At 47.1% G+C, this 12,764-nt stretch overlaps 1 protein-coding gene across 30 annotated transcripts in view; it reads right to left on the reverse strand.

Annotated features, from left to right (window-relative positions):
• Positions 1 to 854: 854 nt before the first annotated feature.
• Positions 855 to 12,764, reverse strand: part of MAP4 (microtubule associated protein 4) — a 2,534,981-nt gene continuing 2,523,071 nt past the window's right edge. For 28 of the 30 annotated variants that reach the window (XM_069645850.1, XM_069645857.1, XM_069645873.1 and 25 more), the window contains one exon: positions 855 to 5,700. In XM_069645850.1, coding sequence (XP_069501951.1) covers positions 5,479 to 5,700 — 222 coding nt within the window. In that variant the 3' untranslated portion in view covers positions 855 to 5,478. The other 2 variants (XM_069645854.1, XM_069645853.1) reach the window with 2 other exon arrangements.

Consider the following 12,764-nt stretch of genomic DNA (forward strand, 5'->3'; position numbering starts at 1 on the left):
GGCAGAAAAAACTGGGAAATACTAACCAGAAATAACATGCAAGAGAAAATCAGGATTATGTTCGCAAATGGGAGAGCTAATAAATAAAAAAAATGTGGGAAGAGAAAAATAAAAAGGTAAACAAAATTCAGTCAGGCGTAGGAGCAAGTTGTGGACACAAAGGTAGATGTCAATGGTCGAAAAGAGCATTTTTTTCTTGCTAAACAAGGCTGCATTCACGCCAGATTCAAGGTAGTCCACATTGTAGTCTCAGAGGCTACATTTAAGCAGTCATAAACGATTTGGTAATTACTTAATGTATAATTGTTTGGTATTCTTTTTTGCACTGAACTATAATTGAAATACATTTTTTACAAATAAAGATGAATGATCGACTAAAAAAATTGTATTGTTCCATGTTGTTACAGTGACAATTGAGTAATGCAATGGTGTTGCAGTACAATGCACATAAATCGAAAGAAGCATTTTTAATTGAAATGTTATTTTCACACAGGGGGGCAACAAGAGCTACAATATCCTTATGATGAACTACTGTTAACAGCAACAGCACAAACAAGACCACCAGGGCAGGTGTTAACTGGAAGGGATATGGCATATCTGTAGCCCCTACACAGCCTTATTAAAATATAAGAGTGTACATCTGCAACCTTTTTTGCCAATATCACTGAGAAACCACACATTGAAATCATGTCAGATTTGAATAACCCTGGTCCCTACATAATCATCTGAGCTGTGCATAATTGGGTTTTGGGGTAGTCGCCCAACCAGTCTATGGGTATACAAGTAGAAAAAGTTGAGCATCTTTTCCCAACAACATACCTGTATCATTCAGCCACAAAGAAACAAGACACACAACCTCTTTGACTGTGTTTATTGCAGTTTTAATCTCGGCTAATAAAATCTTTTCAACTTGAACTTCAAGCATACTACATTAAAAACAGACATTTCCAGGGATCAAAATTATTCACAGTCCCAGAAGAACCAAGTCCATCAAAGTTCACATCACACACGTGTGAATCATTTTAGCATGTTGTTCTCTGCTTGGAACTTTTTACAGGTTTTAGGTTTCAGGCAGGCCAGATTTTGGGATCAGTTCCTGGCTACATAAATTTGCCACCTTCATGAAAAAGCAGAACTGAGAAGAGGAGAGACCGATAATGCAACAAAACAAAGGACACACGAGAGAAAGAAAGCAAGAAAATAGGACCAATGAAAAAGTAGCGGCACAAGTAAAAACAGAGAAACAAAGTCAGACAATACAGAGGGAATGAAAAAGGAGGAGGAAAATGTGAGCAAGAGAAAAAACAGACAGCAAAAAACAGAGTGGGAGAGGGGAAAAAAGGTGTTCGTAAGAAATTACCAAAACAATGGTGGGACAGATAAAACAATGGGAGAGTAAGAAAAAGGGCAGAAGGTTTGAAAAGCTAGGGAGGTGGAAACTTAACCAATGAAAAGTAGCACTGTGAGATGTGAAAACAATGAATGGAAAACAACTGAGAGAAACATCAGGGAAAGGCAGTATAGATTAAGAAATGACAAAAAGAAAGGGCAAATATAGATTTAAATAACTATAAAAAGGAGAGCAAGAAAATACTGGGACAGACAGACCAGAAATAACATTCAAGAGGAGAAAATCAGGATTATGTTTGCAAATGGGAGTGCTAAGAAAGAAAAATGGGAGCAGAGAAAAATAAAAAAGTAAACAAAATTGAGTCAGGCGTAGGAGCAAGTTGTGGACCCAAAGGTAGAGTTCATTGGTCGAAAAGAGCATTTTTATCTGGCTAAATAAGGTTGCATTTACGCCAGATTCAAGGTAGTCCACATTGCAGTCGCAGAGGCTACATTTAAGCAGTCATTTTCAAGCAGTCATAAAAGATTTTGTAATTACTTTATGGATACACAGGATTAAAAAGCAGTTGTGTTCTTGGATCCCAGAATATTAACCAATGAGTAGATTGAGTAGGTGCTCCAATATGGTTTCTTTCTTCCACTGCCATAGCGTATATGAATGGAAACACCCACATTGGACATCAAATCACTATGTTTCACTTGACCCAGTCAGTGGGCTCAGAAACATGGGGTAAAGTCCGACAGTTCCTACATCACACCCAGTACTAAGGGGATAGTCAAAGGAGAAATATCCCACTTCAAAATTATGCTGAGCAATGAGCTGCACCCATGTTAAGGAACTGACACATTAAAAAAATAGCAAAGGAATTCTTCCGTTGAAGACTGCATTTCGGCAGGCTTCTTTGGGAGACTTGCTTGCAACCAAGCCTCTTGTTTCATATGCACTGTAACTCCACTGGCCATTAGCTCCCACGCAAGAAGAGCAGAAGACTGAATTCCCAGAATTTGGAATTTACCTCATGAAGATTAAAGGACTGCTTAGCTTTTAGAAAGTACTGAATCTACTGCATGAAAGAACCAGAGACAGCTTGCCTACGTGCGTTCCAACCGAAGAACCACCAACCAAGTGAGACCACCCTTAGACGGTATTAAAATAAAAAGAGCAGCCACCATGCCACGGAAATGTCAAAGCAGTCAAAGAACAAACCTATTTGTTTGGCTCGGTTTAAACTCTGCAAAATTCGACAAAATCAATATTTAACATGAAATAGAACATGCTGTTGTAATGTGGCGATTGGGTTTCAGGCATGATGAATATCTATACAGCTGAAAACCTTCATGAGAAAACGCATGTAGAATGGCTGCGTTAAGGGCCCCTTTTTGCAATCATTAAACACATTATGCTCTTCAATGCTTTCACCAACCATTCAATTTGCCTAACTGGTACAACCTCAACATTATGCTTTTATTCTTCCAGACCTACTATCGGGCTGTTAAGGATGAATGGTTAATGATCGACAGTCCATTAAAGGGGAACAGTTATCAAACTACAGTCACGCAAACCTCTGCCATCTTCGAACAGTACAACTAGAGAAGATCTTCATCCTGTCCCGACTCAAAATGAAAGTTAATGAGCAGAACTTGATGGCCGCTGGGGGAAAGGGGGAGGTCATCAGAGGTCAAGTCTTCAGAGAGATGGAGAAAGGGTGCAGGGTGGGGGTGACATAAATAAAAAGATATGGGTCAAAATGGTAGCATAGAAGAGACATCACAAGTTGTCACCTCACTGTCAAGGTATTGCCAGTTACAAGGAGATTAACATGTAAAGAGGGAAGATGATCTATAACCGGCCATTTCCACGTGCAAATCTGTGAAGGTTAAACAATTCCATCATTAGAAGAAAAAGCACTTTGAGACTGCAAGACAATATAAATACAATGCTGTGTTACATTTTAATGTAATTTTATTAGAAATCATGCAAACTTTTTATATATATATATATATAAAAAATACAAGTGTGCAATAAGAATCTTGTGTTTAAACACAGATTCTGGGATATTGTGTTATTGTCGGTTTCTCCTAAAGAAATAATTTCCAAACCAGGAAAGGCTGGGCCTTCACCCGCCCAATCTCTCCCCCCCCCCCCATCGATACCCCCCTCCCAGTCTTCCCGGCTCCACAGTTTTTCCAGTGCTGAAAAGCTTTCACATAACAGCACACATTTCTATTCCCCCTTAATTTTGATCCCTGGTTTTATTCTGGTGTCAACTTTAAATTACAATTTCTAAATAGCCAAGAACAATGTTTGTATTTACATTCCATTCTTTTAGTGTCATTCACAACACATAATATGTAAGATGTCCAAAATACAAAGGTACAGACCTTAACTTCGTATCAAAGCTGTGAATCAATTATTTCCTTTAAAATCTTTTAAACTAGACCCATCCCCAACACTCAAAAAACTTTATTGAGTCGCGTCTCAAACTGTACCCTTCTCACTTGCCATCAGGATTTTGCATCCCAAATCTCATCCAAGAGAAAATTCCACTCAATGCACACTGGGTGCCAAACTTCAACCAACGCAGGAATTAGTCATTTCTGGTAGCAAATGGAGCCTCCTGGAAAATTGTTGAATACCTTGAAGAAATTTTAGCATGTGTCACATGACACGAAGCAGGATGAAATAGATTGGTGGGTGTTGACAACTATTAAACTGTATGAACGGGTCAACTGTACTAGTGTGCTACACAATTTGGGTCATCTTTGTCTTTAAAGAAAACCATTCAAAAGCATACTCTAACACTTAGTGGAAAGGGCCACAAGGGCAGGAGAGTAGTTATGCAAACAGATTTCTTTGGAAGTTCTGCATTATATTGGTTGAGTGGAATTTTCTGCATACAGACCACCAGGTTTTCAGTACATTAAATTAAATGTTACACTACAGTTGCCAACTGGTTTGTCACCAGGGAGTGCATCTGTCGTCAGGAATGTCAGTATGAATTGTCAGTAACTGATATTAAGAAGCCACAAAGCGGGTAAGGTCAAAGGCCAAGAACAACACACGCATAAGATAACCCAGGCACATAGAAACGCTGGGAATTACATACAACAGGTTTGAGATGCCCTTCTGAAAAGGACCACCTCAAATCTATGTACGAATGCATCAAGAGTGCTTGCCAAACCACACAGGCAGCACATTTTAGATTATAAAGGGCTTTAACTCTTTGCCCTTTCATAACAACCATTAAAAAAAATCAGTTACAGGCAAATGTGTACCAACATTTCCACTGACGCAAGAGCATCTCACAGGACACATACTCAGGACCTTCAAACAAAGACATGGCTTCAGCCCATGAAATCACGCTGTCTTCACAAGAATTAAAAGAAAAAATGAACACGGTTACAACAGTTTGATATGTCGATGGTAGCCAGCACTGCAGCAGCGGTTACAGTTTTTTTTACTGTTCTATTGCTAGGAAAATGAAGGAAGAAAAAGTAAACTTAGCACAGTACATAAGCACAACAAGTCCATTTGTCAACACTTCATCACAATGAAAAAACTAAATTCTACATGTAAAACAGTCTACACTGTGTTTGTGTGTGCATGGGCAATATATATTTATTTTTATGTATTAAATAATAACACCAGAAACATAAGCAGCAAGGATATAAACTAAAAAAACATGAAAAAGAAAAGATTACAGCTAAGCCCCAGTAACCAAGGCGCTATTCTCACCCATGGCATGTGTAACAAAGTCAAATACTCGTTTCAATAGACTAGATTCTAAAAGGGCATTTTTCCATCATGCTATTCGACAATCAGGCTGTATCTGATCTCTTAAGATGTGCTACAAACACAATATGGCTTTCAGCATGATCTTTGGAGCTGAAATACTGCAAGGTGTAATAAATGAGTACAGCATACACCATACTTGGATCTCGATAAACCTGTGCGTGCTTTTCATGTCTACAGCTCGCCAGAGGGCAAGAAAAGGGAAAGCACAAACTAAGTTAAAAAATATCCATTCATGATGGTGCAAAAACCTTCCCCCTTAAGCCAATCACTGGGTTAAAGGGGCACAGCCAGAGAGGGTTCTAAAAGCAGAGGAAGGACTTAAGAGGAGAGTGTCACAAGCCTTGCAGGGGATAAGTAGCAGAAGCAGCATCTGGAAGGGCAGAATGTGACGGCTGCAGAGGTGAGGAGGCATCAGTGCTGAGGCTTTCGCTGGCAGACGTACTACGCCACGGGGAAGTGCTGCTGGAACGGTTGGGTGACTGGAAAACAATGTCTGCTCCGTGGTCTGTGCGGGCCTTGGCATTCTCGCGGAACTTGAGCTTGTGAGTTTCAATCTGTAGAAAAAATAGAAAGAGGTGGCGGGTGGGTCAGAGAGGGAGCAGGGATGTTTGGAAAATGGCAGGGGGGAGGGGAGACGGTGATGAGGAAATATGGTGATGGAAGGGAGGCGGGTAAGACGGAAGACGACACCACAAAGTCATCATTAGATGCCTGGAAAATAAAAGTGATTTTAATTTATTAACACAAGTGCAAACACAGAAATAAAATGAATGATAAACAAAGATGAGGCAAACTCCTTGTTGATTAAAGGGTTTGCTACGAGGACACTGAGCTACAGCACCTCAGGGAAGAGGGGGCGGGATTGCGAGACACTATCACTTACTTGTTTCTTGTATCTGATTGTCGAAGTTCTGAATTTCCCTTTGGTCACTACCCTCACCGGGTACTCCATTCTGTTGCATGTCAGAGCCTGCCAAGGCCTGTGGCGTACTCAGCTCTCCATTCTGAGGAGTCTGAGCCATGTCGCCTGCCTCCTCGCGCCCCTCACTCTATAATGAGATAATGAGGTGTCAATAGGATGGGGGATGAAATGGCAATGAAATGGTCTGACAACTATCACAATAAAACAAAATGTACACAACGAAACAGACACTGGGACATGCATAGTTGAAAAAACGGACAATTCCACTATTCAATTTGAAAACATGATTAGTCAATATACTTGAGATCAAATCTGAGAGACCACTGAGATGTACATCAGTAAATCCGAATGACTAATGATGAGGAACTTTTTGGTTGACACCTTCTGCGGTAATACCTCGCGACCTTGTTGTGTGTGTTGCTAAGAACTTCAGAGATCTTGATTATAGACATAGAGGCCCTTAACTCCGTTGTTCAAAATTCCAATGGTAGGGTGAGCTTACACATTTAGTGCGCCTCATAAATAGTAACATATCAGTCAGGAACCGAACCGAGGATTCTCAACAGAAGAGGGAAATCTTGAGGAATATTTGAAATTGCTTTATTTGCAAATTACTGTAGCCTTTAGTGGATGACCCGTGTTTTGGCAAAAATTGACTTGTCTTTCTCAAATCCAGGCCTTGCTCACTTGCGTAAATACAAGCATAATGAAGCATAATACAGGTTAGTGGTAAGTCATGGGCTAAATCCCACCTCATGCGGATGTGTCCTCAGCCGACACATCCGCATGAGGTGGGATTGAGCCCATGAATTACCACTAACCGGCATTATGCTTCTATTCACACAAGTGAGCATGGCCTGGATTTGAGAAAGGCAAGTCAATTTTTGCCAAAACACGTGTCATCCACTAAAGGTAACAGTAATTTGCAAATAAAGCAATTCCAAATATTCCTCAAGACTTCTCTCTTCTGTTGAGAATCCTTGGTTCTGTGCATGACTGTTATGATACTATTTATGGGGCGCACTAAATGTGTAAACTCACCCTACCACAGTAAATCCGAATGATGAGACAAAAATCTTTCTCTTTACAAAAGAGTGAGTTAACTTATAATTACTCTTACGACCTGTCCCCTTTCATCCATACTGCATGGGCGAGAACAACTAAAAGTAGTCCCAGGGTGTAGAGACCCTCCTTAAGAAAACAGATTCCTTAGCACAGCCTGTCCGAAAGCCGAGTCAGACTTAGAGCTGGAGTCCAAACAGTAATACTTGCAGAAGGCTGAAGGGGTGGCCACCCTACTGATGACCTGCCACGGAACCTGCTGTTGGAATGCAATGGCCGTGGCCTTGACACTGAAAGCATGGGCATGCATGTTAGCTGGAAGTGGCTTGGGCTGCCCTTTGTAGGCCTCCTTGGTGGCCGAAACCATCCATCGTGCAATTGATGCCTTGGATGCTTGATACCCCTGGACCTTGACCCCCCCCCCCCCCCCCCCCCCCGAAGATGACAAACAGTGCGTCCCACTTGCGGAAGCCCTTGGTCCCGTCTAGATAGAATTTCAGAGTGCGCCTCACGTCCAGACAGTGCAAAACCCTCCGAGGCTCGTCCTTAGGGTCGGCAAAAAACGTAGGTAAACTATTGCCTCGTTTAGATGGAAAGCGGAGGGTACCTTAGGTAGGAATGCGTGGTGTGTCCATAGGACCACCTTATCCCTGTGAAAGGTAGTATAGAGCTCTGAGGCCACCAGAGCCTGTATCTCACGGACACTGAGAGCTGAGGTGAGCACCACCGAAAGGGCTGTCATAATGGTGACTAGCCTGATATCCGCAGACACAATTGGCTCGAACAGCTTGTTTGCCAAGGCGCCCAACACTTCATTGAGGTCCTACACGGGGTGTGCTTTTGATGGGCGGCGAGAGTCTGGCGAGGCCCTTCAAATGTCTCATGACTATAGGGCTGGTTGAGGAGAAGACCTCCTCCTCCGAATTTCTGTAGGCTCCTATAGCCGCCAAATACGAGCGGCATGTGTCCACCTGCACGCCTGAGTGAGCAGGGTGCGCAGAGAAGGAGAGCACTTCATCCAACGTGTACGTAAGGGGGCCGATCTCCTTAGAGTCCACCCAGTGACAGAACCTAGTCCATTTACTCTTGAACTGGCTCCTGATAGCCCTGCTCCTGGCACACTGAATGATCTCTAGATTAGCCTTAGAAAGGCTAAGGTGCGTCAGCGTGACCTACTCAGGAACCACGCTGCTAGGGCTAATTTCTGCGGCGCGGGGTGGATGACCCTGCTTCCCTGTTGCACCAGCAGCGGATCTGGACCCAGCGGAAGGTGAATGGGTGGCCTGTCCGATAGGCTGAGAAGCTCAGAGAAACACGGTGTCGTTGACCACCACAGGGCTATCAGAATGATGTTGAGGTGGCAAGACTCCTTTATCTTGCAAATCACCCTGTGGACCAGGGGGGTGGGCGGGAAGGCATATTCTGTCGGCTGTTATGCCGTTCCACTGTATATGGAATGCGTCGCCCAGGGAGCGGGGGCCCTGACCCTGCCAGAACGCAAACTGATGGCACTTCTTGCTGTCCCAGGAGGCGAAAAGATCCACCTGAGGATGCCCCCATCTGCTGAAGATCTACAGCAGTACCTGGTTGTTCAGTTGCCCCTCGTAATTGTCCACCCCCAGTCTGCTGAGCATGTCCGCTTCCAGGTTGGACTCCCCCGGAAGGTAGATTTTGTTCTCTAGGGCCCATTCCCACAAGCTGATCGCAAGGCTGCATAGTGGAGGAGACCTGGTCCCATCCTGCTTGTTGATATAGTACAAGCTGGTGGAGTTGTCGGTCTGGATGAGGATGGCTTTGCCCCCAACACGCGGTAGGAAAGCTTTGAGCGCTAGCCAGATGGCCTTCAGCTCCAGCCAGTTGATATGGCACTCCTGTTTCTGTCGGGTCCAGACCCCATGGACAATGAAGCTGTCCAGAGTGGCTGCCCAGCCCTTGAGCGAGGAGTCCATTGTAATCGTGACCTGCGGAGCCAGCTGCCAGAAGGGCTTGCCCATCCGTAGGTTGCCGTCCCTGGACCACCTTGTGGGCTCAGAGTGGAGAGAAGGAGGAACGCTGACCAGCTCCCCTCCTGATTCCAAGATGCTGCGAAGTGCAGCAGTAATTTCCTCATCCTGAGTCTAGTGTGGGGTACGGCCAGGAGGACCACTGCCATGAAACCTAATAGATGCTGGTACCACCAGGCCAAAGTCACATGTCTGGTGAGTAAGTGAGTAGTGGCCCTCTTGATGGCTGCAATCTTCTCCTGTGGAGGGGAAAACTCTCTCGGAGCTCGTGTCCCATATGAGGCCCAGAAAGGTCAGTCTCTGCGTAGGCTTCAGCTGAGACTTCCTGATGTTGAGCGAAAATCCCAGGTGGTGGAGCGTGTTCAAAAGGGCGAAGGAAGTGTGGTGCACCGGCTGCAGCGATTGGGCACTGATGAACCAGTCATCAGGCAACAGGTAGAGATGATGGACCTGGACCCTGACGGCTGCCACTGCATTCATGAGTCTGGTAAACACCCTGGGAGCGGAGTTGAGGCAGAAGGGTGGCACCTTGTATCGGAAATGGCAGCCCATGATCCCGAACCGCAGGAAGGAACGATGCGGCTGCCAAATGGGGGACGTGTAGATAAGCGTCCTTCAGATCCAGGGAGCACATCCAGTCTCCCCTGCACAATGTCTAAGCAATGAGTGCTGGCGTAACCATCTTGAATTTTTGAAGAGGGCGAGAGAGGTTGAAGGTGGAAAGGTACAACACAACTCTCAGGCCAGCCTGGTGGTTCTTCTGTATTGCAAAAATCCTGGAATAGAAACCCAATCCTCGCTGGGAGGCTGGGACTTCTTCCACTGCCTGGCTCTCGACGAGCGACCGAATCTCCGCCAACAGAGTTGCTGTCCCAATCTGTGGGAGTGGAGGAGGGAGGAGAGGAAGGGATCGGTAGGCGATACCCATTGGATACTACAGAGAGGATCCAGGGGTCCGCGAAATACTGATGCCAGAACTGTGCGTGAAGGGCAAGCCTGCCTCCCCTCCCCCCACCGGAGACACGTGGACCCAAAGGGGCGCGTCATGCCTTCTTCCCCTCTGAGGCTGCTGCGGAGGAGGGGGACTGGAGAAAGCTCTTACTCCCCCCGCCCCCTTTTTCGTGTTTGCGTCGGTGTTGACTCTGAACGGTCAGGCTGCCTGGACCTCCGCTCTTGGAAGCCACAGAAACCTCCAAACGTCCACCCCTTGTCGGAGCGTTGATGTGACAGGGTGTATGCCTTGGGCGTGGCCTTCGTAAAGACAGATAAAGACTTTGCAGTTTGCAAACTGTTTTTCTTTTTATCTAGCTCCTCGTCGGTGGTGGAGTGAAAGAAGTTGCCACACTCGAACGGAAGGTCCAATATGCGTTCCTGCATTGAATTTAGTAGCGTAGAGCCAGGCCGTCCTTCTGATGTCTGTGGCGATGCATATGGCCCGGCCAGAGGTGCCGATGTTGGCCACAGTGGACTCAATGTCGTCTTGCGCCACCATTTTAGCTTCTGCCAATCCCGCCTTGAAACGTGACTGTCTCTGCATCGGAAGTTCTGGAAGGAAGTCGGCTATTTCCTGCCAAAGCCTCTGGTTAAGGGATGCCAGCATGACATCCGCAATGGCCTGACGAAGATGCAGCAAAGCGGTGGAATAAAGCTTCTTACCGTACGCCTCCAAGATCTCCTCCTTGCATAGCAGCGCCGAGGACGAGGTGGCCAACGACGACAGAGGCTTTGAGTAGAGTATCACCGAAGAGTGTGGTTGAGGGTGGGCCGACAGCAAGAGTGTATCCCCCTCCATTTGTCTGTACTTGCCGTCCAGGTGTCAATTGATCAGCTGCATCGAATGGGGTTGAGCCACCCCTTTTTAGCCAAGGCAACAACGTCCTTTTGCATCGGGATCCCTGTGCAAGCTGAGGGGCGTAGAGTGAGGACCTTGGCGAGCACCCCTGCCTATGGATGCTCGACTTCACGCTGAGGAAGGCTCAGGTACTCAGCCAGCCATGCAAGTTGTTTGTGGAAAGCCTTGGCCGATTATGGTGTGTCTTCTTCCTCGTCTGTGTCCACCTGGGCATCCAGCAGGTCTGGTGCGGGTGGAGAGGTGCGGAGGGCTGGGGTGTGGAGACTAGAGCCGGAGGCTGAAGCAAAGGCTGGTACGGAACCGTCTGAACTGTGGGAGGCAGGGCAGCCAGAATCGAAGGAGCCAGCGCAGGCAGCGGTGGCTGCACAGGGGCCTGTGGTGCTGGAGCCATAGGAGGAATGACTAAGGGTGCGGGCGGCGGGGCCGGAGGGAGCATGTCCCTGGTAGCATTCCACAGGATGGCCCCCATCTGAGGAGATCTCATGAGGGTGAGGAACTTTTCAAAGAACCTGTTCTCACAGGACGGTGGGGTGGCAGGTGATATTGACGGGATCGCGGACGGCTGCTGGGGCTGGTGCGTATTCTGTCTAGATGATTGCAGAGGGAACCTGGCCTGCGCTGCAGATGGATAAGCTGTAGGCCACGTACCTGGTTGACCCCAGTCCCACCTTGTAACTTGTTCACCCACCTGCATCGTGCCTCAGAGAGGTATCGGGAGAGCGGCCATTTTGTTTGGCACATCAGCAATCTTGTAGAGCTGCATGCCACGTGCCGAAATCGTGGTGCTTGGCTCACTGGGCCCAGCCTCATTTAGGACTCTTGACGGTGGAGCATGAGACCTGCCCTGCACCTCTGGCCAAGGCCTGGTAGGCGTGTCGCCCTCAGCGATGTTGCCGGTTGTGCTGCGTATAGGCACCCCCTCAGCCATGATGCCGGTACATGGGCGTAGCCCCTCGGGTGTACACCCGGTAAAAGAACCATCTGGTCCCTCAGCACTGTCTTCAGGAAAGTCTACAGACCCCTCGGCCTGGCGACCGGTAGCTGAAATAGCCTCAGTTCTCGTGCTGGTATGAGAACCTGGGAGGTTCCACCCGCTCAGGCGTTTCGTTGGAAAGGTGTCGCCTTGCGAGGTGCACTGGAAAAGAGCGGCCCTACCTTGGGCCTTGATCGATGCTTGACGAAGTCCTTCAGGTCATCTGGAGGTGACCTCTCGAAGAGCTCCCTCCTGCTAGTCAGTCTATTCTTCAGGGCACACGAGGACAGTGCGTCACACATGGTACAACCTTCCCATCCGTGGTCAGGGGCCAAGGCAGCGGAGCAAAGAGCGTGGGGACCTGACGTAGGGAAGAACCCCACGCAGGCTGGACACCTGCTGAAGCCCGCTGAAGTCGACATGCACCGGGGAGGAGCGTGGCGCCAGAGGACCGAGTACCTGAATGACAAAAGAAAGTATCCGGGGAAGAGCGTGTGGTATTACATGGCCGAAGCCAAACCCAGGAGCGCTGGTGAAATGGACCCGTTCCTGTCGAAGCGGAAAAGGGGACTGAGGTGTGGCACCGGTGGGCAGAATCAGTGTAGCGCATGCTCCGAGGGCCGCACCCCTGCGTGCTGCTAAATTTAAAGGGGAAGAAGGTTTTTTATGGTGAAAAAGATTCCGTCTCCCGTCCCTAAGAAGGGACACCCATGCAGTTTGGAGGAAAGGGGACGGGGCTAAAGAGTACGGGGTGGTCATCTCAAGGGTGTCCGAGTATGACTATTTGGGTGTCTGGTTTTCCTAGT

The sequence above is a fragment of the Ambystoma mexicanum genome, chromosome 2p, assembly GCF_040938575.1.
Source record: "Ambystoma mexicanum isolate Mex_15411 chromosome 2p, UKY_AmexF1_1, whole genome shotgun sequence".
NCBI classification, from domain to species: Eukaryota; Metazoa; Chordata; class Amphibia; order Caudata; family Ambystomatidae; genus Ambystoma; species Ambystoma mexicanum.